Source organism: Fundulus heteroclitus, unplaced genomic scaffold, assembly GCF_011125445.2.
Source record: "Fundulus heteroclitus isolate FHET01 unplaced genomic scaffold, MU-UCD_Fhet_4.1 scaffold_56, whole genome shotgun sequence".
Taxonomy (NCBI): domain Eukaryota; kingdom Metazoa; phylum Chordata; class Actinopteri; order Cyprinodontiformes; family Fundulidae; genus Fundulus; species Fundulus heteroclitus.
Window position 1 is genome coordinate 370,391 of NW_023396989.1, and position 27,813 is coordinate 398,203.

Genomic DNA, 27,813 nt, shown 5'->3' on the forward strand with positions numbered 1-27,813 from the left:
TGCTCAGTGAAGGAGCCTCTGATGCGCCGGGTTCTAACGCTCTTATTTCTTTTATTTTTACAGTGCTGTAGAATAAGACGTGTGCTTATATTAATATTAATAATAATACTACATTTTATTTAAAGGCGCCTGAAGGTCGGCGTAGAGAACGTGGATCATTAGTGATTATTAGTTCAGCATGGAGCAGAAAGAGAAGAGGCTAAAGTTCTGGAGCCATAACTGATCATATGTTCAGAGATGGTAAAATAAATGGCTAATTAATTAATAACCGGTTATTTAAAGGTGTTCAGAATATTTTACACCACAGTTAAACTTCATGCTTTGTTTGATTATTGCTCAGTGGTTTGGTCAAATACTTCATTAATTAATATAAAAAAACTACGAGTAATTAACAATAAAACATCTCTCATGTGGGTTTAGATCAAATGGTGACAAAATGCATGATAGCCTTTTATGGTTAAAAGTTACAAATAGATATTCTATTACTAATGGTATTTTTATATAATGTTCTAAAAAATTTACACCTTTAATTTTATAAACGAGACTATCCTTTAGTACTGATACACATTATTATGCAGCGAGTCATGCAGCAGCAGGTTTTATTTTAGCTAGAGTTAATTCAACGTTCAGTATACAGACAGCAGAACTCTGTAAGGTTTTAAAACTTCACTTAAGAAATCTTACCTTCAAAGAAATGTAGTATTTAGTTCATGTTAATTTAATTAAGGAGATACTGGGGCAGGGTTCTTGTTAGCTTTTTCTTTGATATAGATCTATTTGGAGTAGCAATATTTTATTTTAATTATGTTTATTATTTATTTTTATTATTTATTTTTATTATTATTGTTTTAGTGATCAATGACGTTAATTGTAGATATGTATTAAATGTTGTGTAAATGTCTTGTACATGGAAGAATAGCTCTTAGTTTATGCTGAAGCTAACGAGGATCCAGATAAAACAAAGTCATCTAATATGTGTCTAAGCACAAAGTTTGATTTAAAAGGTTGTTTTAGTCAGAATGACTATTTTACCACAGTGGTAATGTGGTAAATTAGAAGAAATAATTCTTCATCAAAGCGTCTTCATCCTAATTTCGCTCATTCTGCCTCTGATCAGAACATCTGGACGTGAATGAAGGACGTGGACCTGCAGGAACATCTGCTGCAGCTCCTCTCAGCTCACCTACTGCAGGTTCTGAGGCGTTCGGGGAAATGATCAAACCCAGATCCACTGGGCCGAACCAGAACCCCGTCATCTGATCACAGGAGGTGGACACTACAGGCCTCATGAGGAAGGCCTGTTAAAGCAGACAGTGGGTCTGAGATGGGCTGGGTTCTAAGGAAGGTTCGGGTTCTGATGGAGCTCCTGACCAGACCCGGAAGCTGGTCCTGGAGTTCTCCAGGTGCCCGTCCTGCCGGCCCGGTCTGACCCAGAAGGTCCGCTGACCACCAGCAGAACACCAGAGCGCCGTTAGAGGCTGTAATTACACCCAGCGAGCAGCAGGGGGCGGTAAACCACCGCACTTCCACCAGAACCGTAGAAGAAGAAGGCGCAGCAGTCAGCGCACATTAGCCTGTTAGCTTGGAAGCTAACTGCTTTGCCATGAAGGTTCTTCTGTGAAACGGTGAGTTCTGGTTCCACTTCCTTCCTCCAGCGTCCGAACCGGACTCGGACCGCCCCATGGTTCCCTCTGGTACCGCTGTCGGACGTTATTTACCGGTTTCAGCAAGTGGTCAGGTAGCTGCTCAGAACTATCTGTTGGTTCGGTTCGAGCCTCCCAGCCGGGCCAGTGGTCCAAACTGCACATCGTTGGGGAGGGAGTGGGTACCGTGGGTTACCGTGGGTTACCGTGGGGTCCATATAGGCCGGCAACACCCGAACATACGCAACTAAGTCCAGTTGAGACAGAAGACAAAACACCCAGGAACCAAAGTTCAGGTTCCGGTAAAGTCTGTGGGGGTTCGGCAGAACATCAGCTGACCAGAGAACCAGACGCTAGGCTCTCCAGCTGCTTGGTTCTTTAGAACCTAAGCTCGGAATGGACCCAGAACATGGCGGGTGTGAAGTTCTGGGTTCTTCAGATGTCAGCAGTTTTCTAGGTTCAGTCCAGTAACTCTGCTCATCTAGGTTCTGATCAAAGGCGCGTTTCTAACGGCACCAGAGATCCAGAATGAGGTCCGGGTCGGGTGGATGAAGCTCAGTGGTCAGAACTCACAGTTCTGCCAGCAGGGGGAGCTGCAGAGGCCCCACAGTCCATATGGTTGGAGAAGGTTCTGCTATTGAACCTCTCTGTTCCTGATCAGAACCCGTGAGCAAAGCGTGTGTCAGAACTAGGCAGAGCTATTAGGGTCCAGCCAGATAAGGGATCCACGGGTTCTGAACCAGCGGAGAGCTTTGGACAGGTGAGGGGAACACCTGTGTGCAGCGACCTGAAGTGAGGCCCAGGCAACCCTGACTCCATTACTAAAATCTGATTGGTTCTGGCAGACAGATTAAAAACATGAATTATTATTGATTTAATTATTATGATTATTATCAATGGTTTGTTCATGACGTCGTTTTTATGAAAGTTTGTTCATGACGTCGTTTTACAAAAGTTTGTTCATGACGTTGTTTTACGAAAGTTTGTTTATGACGTCGTTTTTATGAAAGTTTGTTCATGACGTTGTTTTACGAAAGTTTGTTCATGACGTCGTTTTACGAAAGTTTGTTCATGACGTCGTTTTACGAAAGTTTGTTTATGACGTTGTTTTACGAAAGTTTGTTTATGACGTCGTTTTTATGAAAGTTTGTTTATGACGTCGTTTTTATGAAAGTTTGTTTATGACGTCGTTTTACGAAAGTTTGTTCATGACGTTGTTTTATAAAAGTTTGTTCATGACGTCGTTTTACGAAAGTTTGTTCATGACGTCGTTTTACGAAAGTTTGTTTATGACGTCGTTTTTATGAGTTTGTTCATGACGTCGTTTTATGAAAGTTTGTTTATGACGTCGTTTTTATGAGTTTGTTTATGACGTCGTTTTTATGAGTTTGTTTATGACATCGTTTTATGAAAGTTTGTTTATGACGTCGTTTTACGAAAGTTTGTTCATGACGTCGTTTTACGAAAGTTTGTTCATGACGTTGTTTTATAAAAGTTTGTTCATGACGTCGTTTTACGAAAGTTTGTTCATGACGTCGTTTTACGAAAGTTTGTTCATGACGTCGTTTTTATGAGTTTGTTTATGACGTCGTTTTATGAAAGTTTGTTCATGACGTCGTTTTACGAAAGTTTGTTCATGACGTCGTTTTACGAAACTGTGTTTATGACGTCGTTTTACGAAACTGTGTTTATGACGTCGTTTTACGAAAGTTTGTTTATGACGTCGTTTTTATGAAAGTTTGTTTATGACGTCGTTTTTATGAAAGTTTGTTTATGACGTCGTTTTACGAAAGTTTGTTCATGACGTCGTTTTACGAAAGTTTGTTTATGACGTCGTTTTTATGAGTTTGTTCATGACGTCGTTTTATGAAAGTTTGTTTATGACGTCGTTTTTATGAGTTTGTTTATGACGTCGTTTTTATGAGTTTGTTTGACATCGTTTTATGAAAGTTTGTTTATGACGTCGTTTTACGAAAGTTTGTTCATGACGTCGTTTTACGAAAGTTTGTTCATGACGTTGTTTTATAAAAGTTTGTTCATGACGTCGTTTTACGAAAGTTTGTTCATGACGTCGTTTTACGAAAGTTTGTTCATGACGTCGTTTTTATGAGTTTGTTTATGACGTCGTTTTATGAAAGTTTGTTCATGACGTGGTTTTTATGAGTTTGTTTATGACGTCGTTTTATGAAAGTTTGTTTAATGACGTTGTTTTATGAAAGTTTGTTCATGACGTCGTTTTTATGAGTTTGTTTATGACGTCGTTTTACGAAAGTTTGTTTATGACGTCGTTTTATGAAAGTTTGTTTATGACGTCGTTTTATGAAAGTTTGTTCATTACGTCGTTTAATGAAAGTTTGTTTATGACGTCGTTTTATGAAAGTTTGTTTATGACGTCGTTTTATGAAAGTTTGTTCATGACGTCGTTTTATGAAAGTTTGTTCATTACGTCGTTTTATGAAAGTTTGTTTATGACGTCGTTTAATGAAAGTTTGTTCATGACGTTTTTACGAAAGTTTGTTTATGACGTCGTTTTTTTGAAAGTTTGTTTATGACGTCGTTTTTATGAAAGTTTGTTTATGACGTCGTTTAATGAAAGTTTGTTCATGACGTCGTTTTATGAAAGTTTGTTTATGACGTCGTTTAATGAAAGTTTGTTCATGACGTCGTTTTATGAAAGTTTGTTCATGACGTCGTTTTTATGAGTTTGTTTATGACGTCGTTTTATGAAAGTTTGTTCATGACGTCGTTTTACAAAAGTTTGTTCATGACGTCGTTTTATGAAAGTTTGTTCATGACGTCGTTTTATAAAAGTTTGTTCATGACGTCGTTTTATGAAAGTTTGTTCATGACGTCGTTTTTATGAGTTTGTTTATGACGTCGTTTTATGAAAGTTTGTTTATGACGTCGTTTTATGAAAGTTTGTTCATGACGTCGTTTTATGAAAGTTTGTTCATGACGTCGTTTTACAAAAGTTTGTTCATGACGTCGTTTTATGAAAGTTTGTTCATGACGTCGTTTTATAAAAGTTTGTTCATGACGTCGTTTTATGAAAGTTTGTTCATGACGTCGTTTTTATGAGTTTGTTTATGACGTCGTTTTATGAAAGTTTGTTCATGACGTCGTTTTTATGAGTTTGTTTATGACGTCGTTTTATGAAAGTTTGTTCATGACATCGTTTTATGAAAGTTTGTTCATGACGTCGTTTTATGAAAGTTTGTTCATGACGTCGTTTTATGAAAGTTTGTTCATGACGTCGTTTTATGAAAGTTTGTTTATGACGTCGTTTTTATGAGTTTGTTTATGACGTCGTTTTATGAAAGTTTGTTCATGACGTCGTTTTATGAAAGTTTGTTCATGACGTCGTTTTACAAAAGTTTGTTCATGACGTCGTTTTATGAAAGTTTGTTCATGACGTCGTTTTATAAAAGTTTGTTCATGACGTCGTTTTATGAAAGTTTGTTTATGACGTCGTTTTTATGAGTTTGTTTATGACGTCGTTTTATGAAAGTTTGTTCATGACGTCGTTTTATGAAAGTTTGTTCATGACGTCGTTTTACAAAAGTTTGTTCATGACGTCGTTTTATGAAAGTTTGTTCATGACGTCGTTTTATAAAAGTTTGTTCATGACGTCGTTTTATGAAAGTTTGTTCATGACGTCGTTTTATGAAAGTTTGTTTATGACGTCGTTTTTATGAAAGTTTGTTTATGACGTCGTTTTACAAGTTTGTTCATGACGTCGTTTTACGAAAGTTTGTTTATGACGTCGTTTTTATGAAAGTTTGTTTATGACGTCGTTTTTATGAAAGTTTGTTCGTGACGTTTTTATGAAAGTTTGTTTATGACGTCGTTTTTATGAAAGTTTGTTTATGACGTCGTTTTTATGAAAGTTTGTTTATGACGTCGTTTTTATGAAAGTTTGTTTATGACGTCGTTTTACGAAAGTTTGTTCATGACGTCGTTTTACGAAAGTTTGTTCATGACGTCGTTTTATGAAAGTTTGTTCATGACGTCGTTTTATGAACGTTTGTTTATGACGTCGTTTTATGAAAGTTTGTTTATGACGTCGTTTTTATGAAAGTTTGTTTATGACGTCGTTTTTATGAAAGTTTGTTTATGACGTCGTTTTACGAAAGTTTGTTCATGACGTCGTTTTACGAAAGTTTGTTCATGACGTCGTTTTATGAAAGTTTGTTCATGACGTCGTTTTATGAACGTTTGTTTATGACGTCGTTTTATGAACGTTTGTTCATGACGTCGTTTTTATGAAAGTTTGTTCAAGACCTCGTTTTACAAAAGTTTGTTCATGACATCGTTTTATGAAAGTTTGTTCATGACGTCGTTTTATAAAAGTTTGTTCATGACGTCGTTTTTATGAAAGTTTGTTCATGACGTTTTTATGAAAGTTTGTTCATGACGTTATGAACAAACTCATAAAACGACGTCATGAGCAATGACGCAGTGCGGAGCTTCCTACCCCATGGCTCCTTCTTCCATCGCGTCACGTGACTAAGGTCCAGAGGAACTTTAATTAACACTGAGCGTTCTGGCGAAGGTAAATACCTTCAAGTCCAACCTTTATGTGCTTTACAGTAGTTGTGTTATACTTCAAGGTCTTAGCAGAATAAAATGCCCCCAATCTTCTTTATTTAATTGAAAGATAGGGTTAGTCCTTTATTTTTCCCTTGATCTTTCACCATGTTGTCAGTATTGTGCTTTAAGTTTATTGTGCTCTTTGATCGACTCTTTCTGCACTCTAACCTTGTACTTGGCCTTTTTGTCTGTAAATGATTACGCACTGTTTCAAGTTATTTAATGTTTAATAACCAACTCTGTTAGGTATTACCTGGTGAATATCAGCCAATCAGCTGATATCAGGACAATAGTTGAAAGGAATGATTCGATCTCTGATCTTTTAACAGCAAACTCTGCACACATATAGAATAAAGGAGTGACAACTTCTCTTCAAGTTCAAGAATTTATTAACATAAATAGATTAACATCCAGAGAACATCACTATATAATGTTTATCTGAATTAACTCTATATTTCAATCAACAAATCCTCTACTAGGCTGTAAAACTAAACTACTGAGCAAAATGAAGATAAAAAGAAGCTAAGGAACTATTTACACACAATAGAAACAAAAGACAAATAAAATGGTTGATCATCATCAGAATGATTCAGTGAATCCTGATTCACTGCAGATTTGAGTTAAAGAACCAAAGTTCATCTTAAAGAACACGGCATGAGTTTAAATTAACTAATCTAGAACAACATCTGGTGTGTTCCAGCCCATTCACAATGTAAACCCTGAGTTAAAACAATATTTGATGAAATAACATTTTAAAGTGATGTGCTAAATAAAAATCAATAACCTTAAGGACACTTTTTATTAATGTCCAGGAAATAATTCAGACTCAGATTGGTAACTATGGGAGCTAGAGGGCGCTGCAGCGGACTATCGTCCATGTGGCCGTTAGCTTGATGAGTTAATCTTAACTTACATTAAACAGCATAAAATCAACATTAATGTTCTTATTAAAGCTGTAGTAACGCTTATAGCTCTACCGGACGATGGTGGAGTGAGATTAAACCAAGCATGACTAAACACGCCGTAGTTACCTTTAACTCATGGGTTAGTAGTCAGGTATTAGGGAAGCTAACGGGCTAATGCTAGCAGACATCCGGTTACCACTTCAAAAACTTTAAAAGCTCTATTTTGTTGTAAAGAGCAGACCAGAAAACACCAGCATTAATGTTCCATAGGTGTATAAACCCCTTATGGACATACCCAAAGTCATCCCCATAGCTTGTTTCAAAGTTCGCTAGCGGGTAGCTTAGCCTGTTAGCGCCAGGCCTTAACCTCAGTCACACACTCATCAATCACTTGATCATCATTGATGATTTGCTTCGTTTACATGGACAAAAATTATCGGAATAAAGAGCCGATTGGAATAAAAATGCAGCATGTAAACAAGCCAATCGGAACATTATGATCGGAATGAAATTGTTGGTTTATGCTGACTGATAATCTGATGAACGTGTGTATAAACGCTGGTCAGGCACACAGTAACGTACAACCCTGATGAGAACATCGCTGGGCTGACACCACAACGCTGCTTTGCTGTTTCTGTTGTTCAGCCAAGATGGAAGTTCTTCTTCTGTGTTTTTTTTTAGGGGAATTTGATAACAGCACATGCCAGAGTAGTTATATTCTGAACAAAGTTAGGTGAATACACACGCACAGTTTACTGGGTGTATATAGCTTCTGTATATATATCATTTTTACTTTTTATTTTACTGTATTCTTATTTTTTGTCTGCACCATCAACACCAAATCAAATTCCTTGTAAGTGCAAACCTACTTGGCGATTAAACTTGATTCTGATTATGACCAGATTAATTGTGTGCCAAACGGCACAGTTTGATTATTTAACCCAAACACATTTTAATCGGATCGTGGCGGTATGTGTGTGAACATAGCTATAGCTGCTAACTAGCAATGGTAGCGACACATTTTTACCAAGCTAGCGCGATCTCCAGGAACCACCCAGCCTGGTCAACACTAGCAAGAACCGCTCAGTGATGTAAGCTCCGCCCCTCTCTGCAGGTGCATTGCCGCCGGCGATGGCTCTGATCGAAGGCGTGGGAGACGAGGTGACGCTGCTCTTCGGCTCGCTGCTGCTGCTGATGGTGCTGCTGCTCGCCTGGATCTCCACCCGCACCTCCGAGCCCTCAGAGCAGCCCTTCGCTTCTTCCGCGGCCCCTGCGCCGCCACAGAGGGCCACCTCCACGCCGCAGGATGCGCCCCTCTCCTCCGCCGGCTCGCCGTCCTCCTCGGCCCGCGGCGCTCCGTCCGAGGCTCCGCCCACCGCCGCCCCCCATGAAGAGGAGGAGTCTGAGGGAGGAGGCGGAGTTAGGAGACGAGGAGAAGGTCAGAGGAACATGGTGGTCCGCCTGAAGTTCCTCAACGACACCGAGAGAACGGCTCAGGTCCAACCGCAGGACACCATCGGCTACATCAAACGGTAATACCCCCACCACCGGTACTTCACCTGTTCTACCACCTGTTCTACCACCTGTTCTACCACCTGTTACTACAGCCGGTACTACGGCCGGTACTACAGCCGGTACTACCACCTGTTCTACCACCTGTTCTACCACCTGTTCTACGGCCGGTACTACGGCCGGTACTACGGCCGGTACTACACCTGTTCTACCACCTGGTACCACTGTGGGGCGGCACCATCTCGGTGACGCCTCCTGACCCGGTGGTACCGGCTGACCCGACGTTGTCTCTCTGTCTTCCAGAACTTACTTTGCGGGTCAGGAGCAGCAGGTGCGGCTCATCTACCAGGGCCAGCTGCTGCAGGACGACGCCCAGACTCTGGCCTCGCTCAACCTGGCCCACAACTGCGTCCTCCACTGCCACATCTCCCAGAACGCCGCGCCGGGGGCCCCGGGGGCGGCGCGGCCCGGCGACCAGGTGCAGGTGGCGCTGAACGTGGGCAGCCTGATGGTGCCGCTGCTGGTGCTGATGCTGTCGGTGCTGTGGTACTGTCAGATCCAGTACCGGCAGTTCTTCACCGCCCCCGCCACCGCCACCCTGGTGGGCATCACCATCTTCCTCAGCCTGGTGGCCTTCGGGGTCTACCGCCGCTAGCTGCTCCCATCGGCCGACAGACGCGACGGCGGCCGCTGATTCCGTTGCCATGGAGATGTTGAGTGTAATAAGGACTTTGATTTTTATTTTTTTAGATGCTGTTTCTCATTGCTGTGCCTGTGAGCGAGTGGGCGGCGGCTCACCTGTCTGTTTCTCACCTGTTACCTGTCTGTCTGAGGGAGATTAAATCATTAATTTATCGCGCTGCGTCTGTGTTTCTGAGGGAGCAGAGCCACTGCAGGTTCTCATGTTTATTAACAGCCATGGACCACCTTCAGCAGAACCAGAACAGAACCAGGCTGATGATCGGATCCGGAGCGCGGGGCCTCAGCAGCCGTCACTGTGAAAGCAAACAGAGGGTGTTAGCCACCTGCCTCATGCGTCAACATTAAACAGAACCACAGAACCCAGCCGGGTCCAGAGGAGAGGCAGAACCGTGCTGGGGGTGCATCAGAGGGTTACAGCTTCTCATCCTTCAGCAGCTTAACCCCAGCTTCCCCCCCGGGTGCCGCACATGGCAGCCCACTGCTCCCCATGGGGGTGGGTCACTGTAGAGAACACGTTTCATTGGATTATTAAAATATTATTAAAACAACCAGAGCAGAACTTCAGGTTGGACCAAAGCTTCAGGGGCGTGACAGATGGTCTCAGGAGGTTCTACACAGAGGAAAGGAGGTTCTGACCCATTTCATCATCACTCTATACCTGCCAGCTGGTCTGGTACCAGCGGAGAACCCAAAAGATACAGAGAGGAAGACCCCAGGTTGAGGGTTGAACCCGGGACCTTCTTTTCATCACTGTGTGCCAAAGGTGAAAACAACTGGACCGGCAGAAATAAGCGGTCCAGCTGGTGATCCACTTTTTGTTCTGCTGGGTGAAACGGTCCGTCCATCAGTAGTCAGTACATTACGTGTTCACATAAGGAGGTTAATAAAATAGACCTGTGTGGAGCAGCAGGCCTGTGAAAACTGACCAATCCCTGCTGTTCGGTCCGAATGGAAAGAGTCGCTCTCATTGGTTCTTCATGCCGACCCCCCCCCCCCCCTCCAGTTCATTCTGACATAACGTCAGTGTCCGTGCTCGTTCCTTCTTAGTTTCCCAATTGTGTTTATGTATCCAGTTAGCTTAGCAGTTAGCCGTTCATTGTAGCACTGCTGCTCTGAGGGCAGATCCAGCTGCAGAAACCAATGGGGGGGGTGCAGAAGACTTGTTGAAAACACATTTTCTTTGTATTTCTGCTTCAGGCTGAACAGTGGCTCGTTGACCAGTGCAATATCTAAAAAATCTAATAAAAACACCTAATCGGGTTTCTTTTGAACACATTGAGCTGAAAAAACTTGCTTATGGGCAGGTTGTAAAAATTGTGGAAGCTTTTAGAAAGAACTAGAAAATTTCTGAAGTAATTTAGCAAGGCGACTGCCTCGTGGTGCGTCCCGTACCCTGACTGAGTGGAATGTGTGATTTTAGTGCATTTCTGCAGCATGTAGCACAGACAAAAAGGGGTGAAAAATGGATGTTTGACACCTCATAAAATAGACATGCTTTATCCGACATGGCCCAGATTTATTGTGGAGCTTTCTCTCTAAAGGAAGTACAGACTCTGTGAAGCAGAAGTTTGTACGACCTTCCTAGAGCTACTTCCGGTTAGCAACATGCTAACTGTTAGCCGCTAACATGGTTGTGTTCAGTATCACTGGGTGATGGTATTCTGTTAGTTTGGTCCAAATGCTGTACTGGGAAGTGCCTCAAAAAGGGAGAAAATATGATTTTGCATGTTTTTTGTTCATGATGTCGCCATGGTAACTATAAATGGCGGATGATACAAAAACAGCAGTTGACAGGATGAAGATGCACGTTTTCATATATACTATGGGGGTGGAAAAGTAATTGTCTACACTAACCAATCCCAGAACTAAACCACTGTACCAAAGACCAGCACCATATACCTGCACTACCACTACCTGCAGCCGTGATGTCACTACCTGCAACCGTGAGGTCACTACCTGCAGCCGTGATGTCACTACCTGCAGCCGTGATGTCACTACCTGCAACCGTGATGTCACTACCTGCAGCTGTGATGTCACTACCTGCAGCCGTGATGTCACCGTGATGTCACTACCTGCAGCCGTGAGCAGAACCAAGTGGTGATGTCACCGTGATGTCACTACCTGCAGCCGTGATGTCACTACCTGCAGCCGTGATGTCACTACCTGCAGCTGTGATGTCACTACCTGCAGCCGTGATGTCACCGTGATGTCACTACCTGCAGCTGGGCAGCCAGGTGTTCAGGCAGCTCCACTCCAGCCGCTTCCAGCAGCAGGATGGTGTCGGTCAGGGGGAAGGTGGAGGAAGATGAGGATTCTTCTTCGTCAGAACCGGGTCGGGTCACCTGCTGCAGACTAAACACACACAGAACCGGTACCAGTCAGACCTGCTGGCTCAGTGCTGGCCCAGAGAGTTAGAGCAGCAAAAGTATTCACACCCCTGGATCGTTTCATCTGATGTGAAAGATCAACACAAGGTGCTTTACAGGTGGAGCAGAAAGACAATTATACAGGATTTAAAACTTTACCAGGAGAAAACACAGAAAGGCGTGGTGTGAAAAAGTATTCAGCCCCCTTTGCTCTGAGTGGAACCTGTGGCCTTCAGCAGTTGGCTGATGGCTGCTAATGACTGAATAGAGTCCAGGTGTGTGACCTCAAGGTGTGTGAGCATGTCGGGGAGTCCAGGCTAGACAGGTGAGGATGAAGGTGTGGAGAAGTTTAAGCAGCTCAGGCTGTGGAAAGCTTCCGTTAAGTCCATCAGCTGTAAACACACCGTAGAACAAGGAGAGCGCTGATCAGAGACCAAGGGGCCCTCGGTGACTCTGGAGGAACTACAGAGATCCACAGCTCAGGTGGAGGACTCTGTCCACAGGGCAACTGGTCTTTATGGAACATCACTGTCAGACACGGTGGTGGCCGCATCATGCTCTGCTTCTCTTCAGCAGGGAAGATGGTCAGAGATGATGGGAAGAAAACCTGCTGGAGACCTGAGACTGGGACGGAGCTTCACCTTCCAGCAGGACACCACCCTAAAACTAAACATATTCATGTGTTAGAACGGCCTAGTCAAAGTCCAGACCTAAACCCGATGCACAATCGTTGGTAAGATCTGCAACCTGCTGTCCACAAACGCTCTCCACCTATCTGTTATGCTCAGAAGAACAGGCAGAACGTTCAGTCCCTAGACGCTCAAAGCTGGTAGAGACAGACCCAGAAGATCTGCAGCTGGAACTGCAGCAAAAGGTGGTTCCACAAAATATTCACTCAACGTGAGTTTTATGTAGAAAATATGTATCATTTTCTTTCTACTTCACAGTTGTACCACTTTGTGTTGGTCTTTAGCAACATTCCAGTGAACTAAAAGCACGTCTGAGGCTGTGATCTGACACCATGTGGAAAAGGGTGTGAATACAGAGAACCGCCTCTGGTGAAATCCTGGAGCCGTCAGGATCTTCCTCGGCCCAAAGCTCTCCTCCACAGCGTGGCGGGGGGCGGAGCCACTGAGCCAGAGACCTCCACCCACCGCTGCCTCCATCACTCAATGAACTGACGACTGTTCCCACAACAGAGTTACTGACTCTCAGTTCTCACACTTCTGATTTGGTGTTAAATACTGATAAGGTTATTATAGTGGGTGATTTTAACATTTATGTTGAGACAGAATGTGATAACCTTAGTGTAGCCTTTAAAACTATCCTAGATTCAATTGGTTTTGCTCAAAATGTGCATAAACCGACTCACTCTTGGCTTCATACTTTAGACCTTGTGCTGACATATGGCATTGATTGTAAAGAATTAACAGTATTTCCTCACAACCCTGTCCTGTCTGATCATTTTAATAACATTTGAGTTTAATCTAATCCCCAGAAAAGGGTCCCATTATAGTAGATCTTTATTTTTTCTTTAATTGGACTCACACAAGCTTCAGACATCCCAGCATGCACCATGGGGCCTGGAGACACGCATCAATAGAGCGATTCTGTCCACAACTGGATCCATCACCTCGTTAGAATCATAACAATTGGGTTAGATCATCTCCCAGATCATTTAGTCTCTTCTCAAGCAGCCAAAAGAGGTCGGGTCACAGACATGAGCTAAATAAGATTTTACCTTGAATCTCATAATAACAGATGTCTGATGCATTTGAGCTGTACATGTTTAGGAATAACGTGGCCACGCCTCTACGTTTCCTGCTGCCACCACTAAGCTTCTGCCACTGCTCACATCTTCCCTCCTCCTAACAGTCCAGCTCGTTAACGTCAGGTAATTACTGAGCGGTGCTGAGCAAAGAAAATGTTCAGCAAAAAATGATGCAACCTTGCAAACTACCTTAACATGTCTGGCATCGACGAATGAAACAAATCACCTCTGACACAGGAAGTACTCCTGGATCATTTTTAGACCCCAGTGGGTCGAGGCAGACGGCCCTTCTCACTGAGCCTGGTTCTTTCTTCCTGTTAAAGGGGAGTTTTCCTCTCCACTGTCGCCACATGCATGGATTTAATTGACTACATGTTGGTGTATAACTGGATCTGTCACAGGGCCGACATTTATTCTGAGCTTAATATAATAAACTAAGTGACCGGGAGCCACCCAGGTCCACCGGGCCTCACCTTTTGGTGGCCGACTCCAGCAGTAGGTCAGTGTACATGTGCTTCCAGTCCAGGATGATGGACAGCAGGCGGGTGGTGAAGGGACGCAGGTCCACCTGCAGCCAGCCGTGCAGGACGATCACCTCGTCCAGTCCAGTCACCTCTGAGCTGAACCTCAGCAGGACCTGGATCTAAGGGAGGAGCACAGCAGAACCAAGTGGTGAACCTGAACTCTGGTCAGAATACAGGTGTGTCCAGGTGCGCCACCTCTCTCTGGTAGTCCTTTAGGGTGGGCGGACTCCTTTCAGCCTCTGCTTCATGGGTTCCCAGCAGCTTGCCATAGGTGAGGAACTCCTGAAACACTGCCCTGCGGTCCCTCTGCCACAGGTGACAGTACCTGTCTAGACCCGCCCTCAGCTGCTCCGCCTCCTCCTTCACCTGCAGCAGCCTACACATCACCTCTTGTTCCAGCGCGCACAGCTCCGGGTCCTGCTGCAGAGACGCCTGGCACGCAGGTGAGGAGCAGACAGGTGTTTAAGCTGCTCATCAACCGCTGTAAGAGTAGTCCAGACTCACCTGGTAGTTGGCATGGCGACTGACGGAGATCCTGGGAACGAGCCCGGCGGCGGCGTAGACCTCGCTGATGACGCCCTTCAGGAAGTCTGTGAGGCCAGCGTCTATCTCCGGCTCAAACGCAGAGCCGCTTTGCTGCAGCCGCAGCGTGACCGCCAAAAGGGCGTGGCCACGGCTCTGTGGACACACATTCACACGCGTTGGTGCTGCTGTCGGTGTGAGCAGCTCGTTGACTTCCACCTCGTTACTGGCACCTACACCTGTAGACCGAAACCCCACGGCTGCTGGGTGGTAGCATCAACCAACGGCGCCATGGCGGGCGTGACGTTTACAGCCGTGCTGATGTCACTCTTATTCTGTTAGTTCACGGTAAACGGCCGTAGTGTGGCGTCACCAGACTAAAACGCAGAGCACACTCTCATCGTGTAGCTTCTGATGAGGACTGAGGACAGCAACTGGCAGCCCTCGGTATATTTGTGGATCTGCAACAATAACGTTCATATTCTTCATAGAGAGGTGCATTATGGAGGAGGTACGCATCTAAACCCATCATGGAGCCTACCTGAGTGCAGACATCATTTCCTTCCATACAAGCCAACGTGTTGCTGTTCTGAACAGTGAGCAGCGGTTTAAGCGCTGCGTCTGCTGACTAACCCTCTGATTTACCAGGAAGTCCCCTGGTTGAGCACCATCTGTTGTTTACACCATGTCCAAAGGATGTGAAGCCGCACTAACTCTCCTCCATCTCTGAGGGCGTCCACAATGGAGCTAGTGTGCGTGATGGAGACGTTTCAAACAGGATTCTTTGTTGTCACCGCGTGGAACAGAGGTGACGTTTTTAGCAGTACACACAGCGAGACAAACAGGCGAGGAACCAGGCTTACAGTGTTTGTTTCATTGTAGCGTTCAAGAGAGATTAAAAGATAAAAAGATGAGGATTGAAAAGTGTGGATGAACATATAAAGCGCTTCACCCTACAGCCGTTCCCACCCTGACGGTGGTGAGCTGTGCTAGCAGCCACAGCTGCCCTGGGGCGGACTGACGGAGGCTGCCAGACATCAGCGCCACCTCTGACCCACTTTGCCCACTCAGCATCTTTGCTGCTATATTTAGTAACTTTTCATGACTTTCTAGCGACTTTCTTTGTTTAAACTTTTCTGAAAGCAGCAGCAGGAGCTGCCAGAGGGGTTCCTGCTGCCCTCAGCGCTGTCTGACAGGCACAGCACAGCTGCTGCTCGTCACGTAAACACTTTTAAAACTCTTTTCTCTCTGATACTGCTGCTCTAAGACAACTGATTCACACACAGCTTCAGCCACTCATCAGCTCTGACGTCTCCTCGCTCCAGTTGCTTTACGTAGAGGGCATTCAGCCACTGGAGTCATTCTATAAAGGGACATTTTAGCTCCAAACACATTAATCGTCCTACTTGACACCTTCTTCCTATGATTACTGATTGCTGAGCCGATGTGACATGTGAATTTCTCCAATGTGAGATCAATCATCATCATCATCATCATCATCATCATCATTGTCATCATCTTATCTTATCTTATCTAATCTTAATCACTACTTTATTAACTCTGCTCTCCTGGGTCACAAAGCCAGATGTGCTAATTAGACCCCCATAAACAAATCAGACCACCCCTGCGGTTTAAACGCCCAGAGGAAACCCTGCGGCGGCGGCGGCGGCGTCTACCTGGGGGCTCATGTTGTCGGCCAGGTAGCGCAGAGCTCTGCGCAGCAGCTGCTGCAGCCCCTCCAGGACGTTGTCGTCAACGTAGTCCAGGTACGTTCTCCAGCTGGGAGAGGACTCATCAGCCCCGTACAGACTCCTGTTTACCTGAGAACAGGTGAGCCATCCACATCAGCACCTTCCAGCACTCTGGCCCCTCCCTCTCCAGGTGTGCAGTCGTACCTGTGTCAGCCCAAGCAGCTGCTCCCCGTCCGTCTTAAGGAGTCTGCAGGTCTGATCGTTCACGCCGCTCTCCAACAGAGAACCTGAGCGCTGCAGAAGCTCAAGCTCCGCCCACCCCTGCAGAAACAGCAGCAGGTATGGGTGGAGTGAGGATTAGCTCACCTGTGTGAGGACAGCGCTCTAACTCACCTGTGCAATGCGTCTCATGGCGTCCATGTTGGCTCTAGCTTCTCTGATGTTGAAATGCACCATCACCACGGGCTGGCTCTGCTGCTGCACACCTGCACAAACAGCAGAAGGCCCGATCACCTGGAGCCTCATGCTCCGCCCCCCTCACTGCATACAGGTGTGCTGCAGCGTCAGGTAGTCTTGGTGCTGGGTGGTGCACCTTCACAGGTCCACGTCCTCCTCTTCAGTTCACTCAGGTGGCGCTGAAGCTCCTGCAGCTTGTCCTGGATCAGAGGAAGCTCCGCCTCCATGGCCCCGCCCACCACCTGCAACAGCAGCAGCAGCGTGTCACATGACCTGCGCCCGCCTGAGCTGCGGGCTGCAGGTGAGACGCTCCACCTGGTTGTAGCAGAGCACCATCTGTCTCAGGCGGAGGTACGTGTGTGTGATGTCATCTCTGCGCTCCAGGAAGTGGGCGGTCTGGGGGCGGAGCTCCACGCCTCCTTCTCTGCTCACATACCTGAGCTCCAGGAGAACCGCCTCCAGCTGCAGACGCAGAGAAGGAGGTGAGGAGTTCTGGTTGCTCCACACTAACTGGTCAGAAGTTCTGTTTGGACCAGAACCTTCAGCTGGTTAGGCCGGTTCTGGAGCTGACCCACCTGGTACCTGCAGGCCACCTCCAGGTGGGCCGGAGGGCTGATCTGGATCAGAGAATGCTTCAGGATCTCATCACAGTCAGACTCCAGCCCGGCGCTCCAGTCAGAACGCACGCCGGTTCTAAAGTCCTCCAGAAGGTCCACAATCTGCCTCCACTTCTCCAGAACCACACGTGACACGGCCAAACCGCCACACCTGCAAAGACGGAACCATAGCAGAACTCTCTGCCAGAACCTGGGTCATCCGGGACACGGCAGCAGCAGACTTAAACCGGGGGAGACCGGACGTTCTCAGACGTTCTCAGATGTTCTGAAGACGTTCTGAAGACGTTCTGAAGACGTTCTCAGACTTTCTGAAGAAGTTCTGAAAATGTTCTGAAGATGTTCTCAGATGTTCTGAGGACGTTCTGAAGATGTTCTGAAGACGTTCTCAGATGTTCTGAAGACGTTCTCAGATGTTCTGAAGATGTTCTAAAGACGTTCTCAGATGTTCTGAAGATGTTCTAAAGACGTTCTCAGATGTTCTGAGGACGTTCTGAAAATGTTCTGAAGATGTTCTGAAGACGTTCTGAAAATGTTCTGAAGACGTTCTCAGACTTTCTGAAGACGTTCTCAGATGTTCTGAAGACGTTCTGAAGACGTTCTCAGACGTTCTGAAGACGTTCTGAAGATGTTCTGAAGACGTTCTGGCTCTGTCCCATTCTGGGCCGCATCCTCCATGACGGACCCTTCTACATCTAGGTCCGTCATGGAGGAGACCGGGAGAGACGGGGACGTCCTCCACCTGTCCCCACCCTGACCTTAGCGTCACTCCTGTTTTTATTTCCCCCCTGTCCCCTACAGCAGTCAGTGGACAGCAGTCAGTGGACAGTAGTCTGTGGACAGGAGTCAGTGGACAGCAGTCAGTGGACAGTAGTCAGTGGACAGTAGTCAGTGGACAGTAGTCGGTGGACAGGAGTCGGTGGACAGCAGTCAGTGGACAGCAGTCAGTGGACAGTAGTCAGTGGACAGTAGTCGGTGGACAGGAGTCGGTGGACAGCAGTCAGTGGACAGGAGTCGGTGGACAGTAGTCAGTGGACAGTAGTCGGTGGACAGGAGTCGGTGGACAGCAGTCAGTGGACAGGAGTCGGTGGACAGCAGTCAGTGGACAGCAGTCAGTGGACAGGAGTCGGTGGACAGTAGTCAGTGGACAGTAGTCGGTGGACAGGAGTCGGTGGACAGCAGTCAGTGGACAGGAGTCGGTGGACAGTAGTCAGTGGACAGTAGTCGGTGGACAGGAGTCGGTGGACAGTAGTCGGTGGACAGGAGTCGGTGGACAGCAGTCAGTGGACAGGAGTCGGTGGACAGTAGTCAGTGGACAGCAGTCTATGGACAGGAGTCTGTGGACAGGAGTCAGTGGACAGCAGTCTGTGGACAGCAGTCAGTGGACAGTAGTCAGTGGACAGCAGTCTGTGGACAGCAGTCAGTGGACAGCAGTCAGTGGACAGTAGTCAGTGGACAGTAGTCGGTGGACAGGAGTCGGTGGACAGCAGTCAGTGGACAGGAGTCGGTGGACAGTAGTCAGTGGACAGTAGTCGGTGGACAGCAGTCAGTGGACAGGAGTCGGTGGACAGCAGTCAGTGGACAGGAGTCGGTGGACAGTAGTCTGTGGACAGTAGTCGGTGGACAGCAGTCTGTGGACAGCAGTCAGTGGACAGCAGTCAGTGGACAGTAGTCAGTGGACAGCAGTCTATGGACAGGAGTCTGTGGACAGGAGTCAGTGGACAGCAGTCTGTGGACAGCAGTCAGTGGACAGTAGTCAGTGGACAGCAGTCTGTGGACAGCAGTCAGTGGACAGCAGTCAGTGGACAGTAGTCAGTGGACAGTAGTCGGTGGACAGGAGTCGGTGGACAGCAGTCAGTGGACAGGAGTCGGTGGACAGTAGTCAGTGGACAGTAGTCGGTGGACAGGAGTCGGTGGACAGCAGTCAGTGGACAGGAGTCGGTGGACAGCAGTCAGTGGACAGGAGTCGGTGGACAGGAGTCGGTGGACAGGAGTCAGTGGACAGTAGTCGGTGGACAGCAGTCAGTGGACAGGAGTCGGTGGACAGCAGTCAGTGGACAGGAGTCGGTGGACAGCAGTCAGTGGACAGGAGTCGGTGGACAGGAGTCGGTGGACAGCAGTCAGTGGACAGCAGTCAGTGGACAGCAGTCAGTGGACAGTAGTCAGTGGACAGTAGTCAGTGGACAGTAGTCTATGGACAGGAGTCTGTGGACAGGAGTCTGTGGACAGGAGTCAGTGGACAGCAGTCAGTGGACAGCAGTCAGTGGACAGTAGTCAGTGGACAGCAGTCAGTGGACAGTAGTCAGTGGACAGCAGTCAGTGGACAGCAGTCTATGGACAGGAGTCTGTGGACAGGAGTCAGTGGACAGGAGCCAGTGGACAGGAGTCTGTGGACAGGAGTCTGTGGACAGTAGTCTGTGGACAGCAGTCAGTGGACAGGAGTCAGTGGACAGTAGTCTGTGGACAGCAGTCAGTGGACAGTAGTCAGTGGACAGGAGTCAGTGGACAGGAGTCTGTGGACAGTAGTCAGTGGACAGTAGTCAGTGGACAGCAGTCAGTGGACAGCAGTCTATGGACAGTAGTCTGTGGACAGCAGTCTATGGACAGGAGTCTGTGGACAGCAGTCAGTGGACAGCAGTCTATGGACAGGAGTCTGTGGACAGGAGTCAGTGGACAGGAGCCAGTGGACAGGAGTCTGTGGACAGGAGTCTGTGGACAGTAGTCTGTGGACAGCAGTCAGTGGACAGGAGTCAGTGGACAGTAGTCTGTGGACAGCAGTCAGTGGACAGTAGTCAGTGGACAGGAGTCAGTGGACAGGAGTCTGTGGACAGTAGTCAGTGGACAGTAGTCAGTGGACAGGAGTCGGTGGACAGTAGTCAGTGGACAGTAGTCGGTGGACAGGAGTCGGTGGACAGCAGTCAGTGGACAGGAGTCGGTGGACAGCAGTCAGTGGACAGGAGTCGGTGGACAGTAGTCAGTGGACAGTAGTCGGTGGACAGGAGTCGGTGGACAGCAGTCAGTGGACAGGAGTCGGTGGACAGCAGTCAGTGGACAGGAGTCGGTGGACAGGAGTCGGTGGACAGGAGTCAGTGGACAGTAGTCGGTGGACAGCAGTCAGTGGACAGGAGTCGGTGGACAGCAGTCAGTGGACAGGAGTCGGTGGACAGCAGTCAGTGGACAGGAGTCGGTGGACAGGAGTCGGTGGACAGCAGTCAGTGGACAGCAGTCAGTGGACAGCAGTCAGTGGACAGTAGTCAGTGGACAGTAGTCAGTGGACAGTAGTCTATGGACAGGAGTCTGTGGACAGGAGTCTGTGGACAGGAGTCAGTGGACAGCAGTCAGTGGACAGCAGTCAGTGGACAGTAGTCAGTGGACAGCAGTCAGTGGACAGTAGTCAGTGGACAGCAGTCAGTGGACAGCAGTCTATGGACAGGAGTCTGTGGACAGGAGTCAGTGGACAGGAGCCAGTGGACAGGAGTCTGTGGACAGGAGTCTGTGGACAGTAGTCTGTGGACAGCAGTCAGTGGACAGGAGTCAGTGGACAGTAGTCTGTGGACAGCAGTCAGTGGACAGTAGTCAGTGGACAGGAGTCAGTGGACAGGAGTCTGTGGACAGCAGTCTATGGACAGGAGTCTGTGGACAGCAGTCAGTGGACAGCAGTCTATGGACAGGAGTCTGTGGACAGGAGTCAGTGGACAGGAGCCAGTGGACAGGAGTCTGTGGACAGGAGTCTGTGGACAGTAGTCTGTGGACAGCAGTCAGTGGACAGGAGTCAGTGGACAGTAGTCTGTGGACAGCAGTCAGTGGACAGTAGTCAGTGGACAGGAGTCAGTGGACAGGAGTCTGTGGACAGTAGTCAGTGGACAGTAGTCAGTGGACAGTAGTCTGTGGACAGCAGTCAGTGGACAGTAGTCAGTGGACAGGAGTCAGTGGACAGGAGTCTGTGGACAGTAGTCAGTGGACAGTAGTCAGTGGACAGTAGTCAGTGGACAGGAGTCAGTGGACAGGAGTCAGTGGACAGTAGTCTGTGGACAGGAGTCAGTGGACAGCAGTCAGTGGACAGGAGTCAGTGGACAGGAGTCAGTGGACAGGAGTCAGTGGACAGTAGTCTGTGGACAGCAGTCAGTGGACAGGAGTCAGTGGACAGTAGTCTGTGGACAGCAGTCAGTGGACAGTAGTCAGTGGACAGGAGTCAGTGGACAGGAGTCTGTGGACAGTAGTCTGTGGACAGTAGTCAGTGGACAGTAGTCTGTGGACAGCAGTCTGTGGACAGTAGTCTGTGGACAGCAGTCAGTGGACAGGAGTCAGTGGACAGGAGTCAGTGGACAGTAGTCTGTGGACAGGAGTCAGTGGACAGGAGTCAGTGGACAGTAGTCTGTGGACAGTAGTCTGTGGACAGCAGTCAGTGGACAGGAGTCAGTGGACAGTAGTCTGTGGACAGCAGTCAGTGGACAGTAGTCAGTGGACAGGAGTCAGTGGACAGGAGTCTGTGGACAGTAGTCAGTGGACAGTAGTCAGTGGACAGCAGTCAGTGGACAGCAGTCTATGGACAGGAGTCTGTGGACAGTAGTCTGTGGACAGCAGTCAGTGGACAGGAGTCAGTGGACAGTAGTCTGTGGACAGGAGTCAGTGGACAGGAGTCAGTGGACAGGAGTCAGTGGACAGTAGTCTGTGGACAGCAGTCAGTGGACAGTAGTCTGTGGACAGTAGTCTGTGGACAGCAGTCAGTGGACAGTAGTCAGTGGACAGTAGTCTGTGGACAGCAGTCAGTGGACAGTAGTCAGTGGACAGCAGTCAGTGGACAGTAGTCTGTGGACAGTAGTCAGTGGACAGTAGTCTGTGGACAGCAGTCAGTGGACAGCAGTCAGTGGACAGTAGTCAGTGGACAGCAGTCTGTGGACAGCAGTCAGTGGACAGTAGTCAGTGGACAATAGTCAGTGGACAGCAGTCAGTGGACAGCAGTCAGTGGACAGGAGTCAGTGGACAGGAGCCAGTGGACAGCAGTCAGTGGACAGCAGTCAGTAGTCCGTGGACAGTAGTCAGTGGACAGTAGTCAGTGGACAGCAGTCAGTGGACAGCAGTCAGTAGTCAGTGGACAGTAGTCAGTGGACAGCAGTCAGTGGACAGCAGTCAGTGGACAGCAGTCAGTGGACAGTAGTCAGTGGACAGTAGTCAGTGGACAGTAGTCAGTGGACAGGAGTCAGTGGACAGTAGTCAGTGGACAGCAGTCAGTGGACAATAGCCAGTGGACAGTAGTCAGTGGACAGCAGTCTATGGACAAGAGTCTGTGGACAGTAGTCTGTGGACAGCAGTCAGTGGACAGGAGTCAATGGACAGTAGTCAGTGGACAGTAGTCTGTGGACAGCAGTCAGTGGACAGCAGTCAGTGGACAGGAGTCAGTGGACAGGAGCCAGTGGACAGCAGTCAGTGGACAGCAGTCAGTAGTCCGTGGACAGTAGTCAGTGGACAGCAGTCAGTGGACAGCAGTCAGTAGTCAGTGGACAGTAGTCAGTGGACAGCAGTCAGTGGACAGTAGTCTGTGGACAGCAGTCAGTGGACAGTAGTCAGTGGACAGTAGTCAGTGGACAGGAGTCAGTGGACAGTAGTCAGTGGACAGCAGTCAGTGGACAGGAGTCAATGGACAGTAGTCAGTGGACAGTAGTCTGTGGACAGCAGTCAGTGGACAGTAGTCAGTGGACAGGAGTCAGTGGACAGGAGTCTGTGGACAGTAGTCTGTGGACAGTAGTCAGTGGACAGGAGTCAGTGGACAGGAGTCAGTGGACAGCAGTCAGTGGACAGGAGTCAGTGGACAGGAGTCAGTGGACAGTAGTCAGTGGACAGTAGTCAGTGGACAGTAGTCAGTGGACAGTAGTCAGTGGACAGCAGTCAGTGGACAGGAGTCAGTGGACAGTAGTCAGTGGACAGGAGTCAGTGGACAGCAGTCAGTGGACAGCAGTCAGTGGACAGCAGTCTGTGGACAGTAGTCTGTGGACAGCAGTCAGTGGACAGCAGTCAGTGGACAGTAGTCAGTGGACAGTAGTCTGTGGACAGCAGTCAGTGGACAGTAGTCAGTGGACAGCAGTCTGTGGACAGCAGTCAGTGGACAGTAGTCAGTGGACAGTAGTCAGTGGACAGCAGTCAGTGGACAGGAGTCAGTGGACAGCAGTCAGTGGACAGGAGTCAGTGGACAGCAGTCTGGGGACAGAAGTCTGTGGACAGCAGTCAGTGGACAGCAGTCAGTGGACAGTAGTCAGTGGACAGCAGTCAGTGGACAATAGCCAGTGGACAGCAGTCTATGGACAGGAGTCTGTGGACAGGAGCCAGTGGACAGCAGTCAGTGGACAGCAGTCAGTGGACAGGAGTCAGTGGACAGTAGTCAGTGGACAGCAGTCAGTGGACAATAGCCAGTGGACAGCAGTCTATGGACAGGAGTCTATGGACAGGAGTCTGTGGACAGTAGTCAGTGGACAGTAGTCAGTGGACAGGAGTCAGTGGACAGGAGTCAGTGGACAGCAGTCAGTGGACAGTAGTCAGTGGACAGTAGTCAGTGGACAGCAGTCTATGGACAGGAGTCAGTGGACAGGAGTCAGTAGTCCGTGGACAGTAGTCAGTGGACAGCAGTCAGTGGACAGGAGTCAGTAGTCCGTGGACAGTAGTCAGTGGACAGCAGTCAGTGGACAGCAGTCAGTAGTCCGTGGACAGTAGTCAGTGGACAGTAGTCAGTGGACAGCAGTCAGTGGACAGCAGTCAGTGGACAGTAGTCTGTGGACAGCAGTCAGTGGACAGCAGTCAGTGGACAGTAGTCAGTGGACAGGAGTCAGTGGACAGTAGTCTGTGGACAGCAGTCAGTGGACAGTAGTCAGTGGACAGCAGTCAGTGGACAGCAGTCAGTGGACAGTAGTCAGTGGACAGCAGTCAGTGGACAGTAGTCAGTGGACAGGAGTCAGTGGACAGTAGTCTGTGGACAGCAGTCAGTGGACAGTAGTCAGTGGACAGGAGTCAGTGGACAGCAGTCAGTGGACAGCAGTCAGTGGACAGTAGTCAGTGGACAGCAGTCAGTGGACAGTAGTCAGTGGACAGCAGTCAGTGGACAGCAGTCAGTGGACAGTAGTCAGTGGACAGGAGTCAGTGGACAGTAGTCTGTGGACAGCAGTCAGTGGACAGTAGTCAGTGGACAGGAGTCAGTGGACAGCAGTCAGTGGACAGGAGTCAGTGGACAGCAGTCAGTGGACAGTAGTCAGTGGACAGCAGTCAGTGGACAGGAGTCAGTGGACAGGAGTCAGTGGACAGCAGTCTGTGGACAGCAGTCTGTGGACAGCAGTCTGTGGACAGCAGTCAGTGGACAGGAGTCTGTGGACAGGAGTCAGTGGACAGCAGTCAGTGGACAGCAGTCAGTGGACAGCAGTCAGTGGACAATAGTCAGTGGACAGCAGTCAGTGGACAGCAGTCAGTGGACAGTAGTCTGTGGACAGCAGTCAGTGGACAGTAGTCAGTGGACAGGAGTCAGTGGACAGTAGTCTGTGGACAGCAGTCAGTGGACAGTAGTCAGTGGACAGGAGTCAGTGGACAGCAGTCAGTGGACAGCAGTCAGTGGACAGTAGTCAGTGGACAGGAGTCAGTGGACAGTAGTCAGTGGACAGCAGTCAGTGGACAGTAGTCAGTGGACAGTAGTCAGTGGACAGCAGTCTATGGACAGGAGTCAGTGGACAGGAGTCAGTGGACAGGAGTCAGTGGACAGTAGTCTGTGGACAGCAGTCAGTGGACAGTAGTCTGTGGACAGCAGTCAGTGGACAGCAGTCAGTGGACAGGAGTCAGTAGTCCGTGGACAGTAGTCTGTGGACAGCAGTCTATGGACAGGAGTCAGTGGACAGGAGTCAGTGGACAGGAGTCAGTGGACAGTAGTCTGTGGACAGCAGTCTGTGGACAGGAGTCAGTGGACAGCAGTCAGTGGACAGCAGTCCGTGGACAGTAGTCAGTGGACAGCAGTCAGTGGACAGGAGTCAGTAGTCAGTGGACAGTAGTCAGTGGACAGCAGTCTATGGACAGGAGTCAGTGGACAGGAGTCAGTGGACAGGAGTCAGTGGACAGTAGTCTGTGGACAGCAGTCAGTGGACAGTAGTCTGTGGACAGCAGTCAGTGGACAGTAGTCAGTGGACAGGAGTCAGTGGACAGCAGTCAGTGGACAGCAGTCAGTGGACAGCAGTCCGTGGACAGTAGTCAGTGGACAGCAGTCAGTGGACAGGAGTCAGTAGTCCGTGGACAGTAGTCAGTGGACAGCAGTCTATGGACAGGAGTCAGTGGACAGGAGTCAGTGGACAGGAGTCAGTGGACAGTAGTCTGTGGACAGCAGTCAGTGGACAGTAGTCCGTGGACAGTAGTCAGTGGACAGCAGTCAGTGGACAGGAGTCAGTAGTCAGTGGACAGTAGTCTGTGGACAGCAGTCAGTGGACAGTAGTCCGTGGACAGTAGTCAGTGGACAGCAGTCTGTGGACAGCAGTCCGTGGACAGTAGTCAGTGGACAGCAGTCAGTGGACAGGAGTCAGTAGTCAGTGGACAGGAGTCAGTGGACAGCAGTCAGTGGACAGCAGTCCGTGGACAGTAGTCAGTGGACAGCAGTCAGTGGACAGGAGTCAGTAGTCAGTGGACAGTAGTCAGTGGACAGCAGTCTATGGACAGGAGTCAGTGGACAGGAGTCAGTGGACAGGAGTCAGTGGACAGTAGTCTGTGGACAGCAGTCAGTGGACAGCAGTCAGTGGACAGCAGTCAGTGGACAGCAGTCCGTGGACAGTAGTCAGTGGACAGCAGTCAGTGGACAGCAGTCAGTCCGTGGACAGTAGTCAGTGGACAGTAGTCAGTGGACAGCAGTCAGTGGACAGTAGTCTGTGGACAGCAGTCAGTGGACAGTAGTCAGTGGACAGGAGTCAGTGGACAGTAGTCTGTGGACAGCAGTCAGTGGACAGGAGCCAGTGGACAGCAGTCAGTGGACAGTAGTCAGTGGACAGCAGTCAGTGGACAGTAGTCAGTGGACAGGAGTCAGTGGACAGGAGTCAGTGGACAGCAGTCAGTGGACAGTAGTCAGTGGACAGCAGTCAGTGGACAGGAGTCAGTGGACAGGAGTCAGTGGACAGCAGTCAGTGGACAGCAGTCTATGGACAGGAGTCAGTGGACAGCAGTCAGTGGACAGGAGTCAGTGGACAGCAGTCTGTGGACAGCAGTCTGTGGACAGCAGTCAGTGGACAGGAGTCTGTGGACAGGAGTCAGTGGACAGCAGTCAGTGGACAGCAGTCTGTGGACAGTAGTCTGTGGACAGCAGTCAGTTGACAGCAGTCTGTGGACAGGAGTCTGTGGACAGGAGTCAGTGGACAGCAGTCAGTGGACAGCAGTCAGTGGACAGTAGTCAGTGGACAGCAGTCAGTGGACAGTAGTCAGTGGACAGTAGTCTGTGGACAGCAGTCAGTTGACAGCAGTCTGTGGACAGGAGTCTGTGGACAGGAGTCAGTGGACAGCAGTCAGTGGACAGCAGTCAGTGGACAATAGTCAGTGGACAGCAGTCAGTGGACAGCAGTCAGTGGACAGGAGCCAGTGGACAGCAGTCAGTGGACAGCAGTCAGTGGACAGGAGCCAGTGGACAGCAGTCAGTGGACAATAGTCAGTGGACAGCAGTCAGTGGACAGCAGTCAGTGGACAGCAGTCAGTAGTCCGTGGACAGTAGTCAGTGGACAATAGTCAGTGGACAGCAGTCAGTGGACAGCAGTCTGTGGACAGCAGTCAGTTGACAGCAGTCTGTGGACAGGAGTCTGTGGACAGGAGTCAGTGGACAGGAGTCAGTGGACAGTAGTCAGTGGACAGCAGTCAGTGGACAGTAGTCAGTGGACAGTAGTCAGTGGACAGCAGTCAGTGGACAGTAGTCTGTGGACAGTAGTCTGTGGACAGCAGTCAGTGGACAGTAGTCAGTGGACAGTAGTCAGTGGACAGCAGTCAGTGGACAGTAGTCTGTGGACAGCAGTCAGTGGACAGTAGTCAGTGGACAAGAGTCAGTGGACAGCAGTCAGTGGACAGGAGTCAGTGGACAGTAGTCAGTGGACAGTAGTCAGTGGACAGCAGTCAGTGGACAGCAGTCAGTGGACAGCAGTCAGTGGACAGGAGCCAGTGGACAGTAGTCAGTGGACAGCAGTCAGTGGACAGCAGTCTGTGGACAGTAGTCTGTGGACAATAGTCAGTGGACAGCAGTCAGTGGACAGTAGTCAGTGGACAGTAGTCAGTGGACAGCAGTCTGTGGACAGCAGTCAGTGGACAGTAGTCAGTGGACAGGAGCCAGTGGACAGGAGCCAGTGGACAGTAGTCAGTGGACAGCAGTCAGTGGACAGCAGTCTGTGGACAGCAGTCAGTGGACAGTAGTCTGTGGACAGGAGCCAGTGGACAGTAGTCCGTGGACAGTAGTCTGTGGACAATAGTCAGTGGACAGGAGTCAGTGGACAGCAGTCTGTGGACAGGAGTCAGTGGACAGGAGTCAGTGG

General features: G+C 48.9%; 2 protein-coding genes across 3 annotated transcripts in view; one reads left to right on the forward strand and one right to left on the reverse strand.

Annotated features, from left to right (window-relative positions):
• The first annotated feature begins 1,492 nt into the window (after nt 1-1,492).
• tmub1 (transmembrane and ubiquitin-like domain containing 1) lies at nt 1,493-9,505 on the forward strand. Its single transcript, XM_012855836.2, has 3 exons — nt 1,493-1,625; nt 8,253-8,670; nt 8,954-9,505. The coding sequence occupies exons 2-3, from the start codon at nt 8,270-8,272 to the stop codon at nt 9,303-9,305; spliced, it is 753 nt and encodes a 250-aa protein (XP_012711290.1). The 5' UTR covers nt 1,493-1,625; nt 8,253-8,269; the 3' UTR covers nt 9,306-9,505.
• LOC105920276 (dynein heavy chain 17, axonemal) overlaps nt 9,381-27,813 on the reverse strand; it is a 56,826-nt gene continuing 38,393 nt past the window's right edge. Inside the window, exons 12-22 of one of the 2 annotated variants that reach the window (XM_036132898.1) lie at nt 17,258-17,450; nt 16,998-17,144; nt 16,819-16,924; nt 16,620-16,711; nt 16,431-16,547; nt 16,212-16,355; nt 14,518-14,691; nt 14,209-14,445; nt 13,963-14,132; nt 11,569-11,704; nt 9,381-9,645 (exon numbers count right to left, since the gene is read on the reverse strand). In XM_036132898.1, the coding sequence (XP_035988791.1) occupies nt 9,643-9,645; nt 11,569-11,704; nt 13,963-14,132; nt 14,209-14,445; nt 14,518-14,691; nt 16,212-16,355; nt 16,431-16,547; nt 16,620-16,711; nt 16,819-16,924; nt 16,998-17,144; nt 17,258-17,450 (1,519 nt within the window). In that variant the 3' untranslated portion in view covers nt 9,381-9,642. Of the gene's footprint in view, nt 9,646-11,549; nt 11,705-13,962; nt 14,133-14,208; nt 14,446-14,517; nt 14,692-16,211; nt 16,356-16,430; nt 16,548-16,619; nt 16,712-16,818; nt 16,925-16,997; nt 17,145-17,257; nt 17,451-27,813 lie in introns of those variants that run through there. The other variant, XM_036132897.1, reaches the window with a different exon arrangement.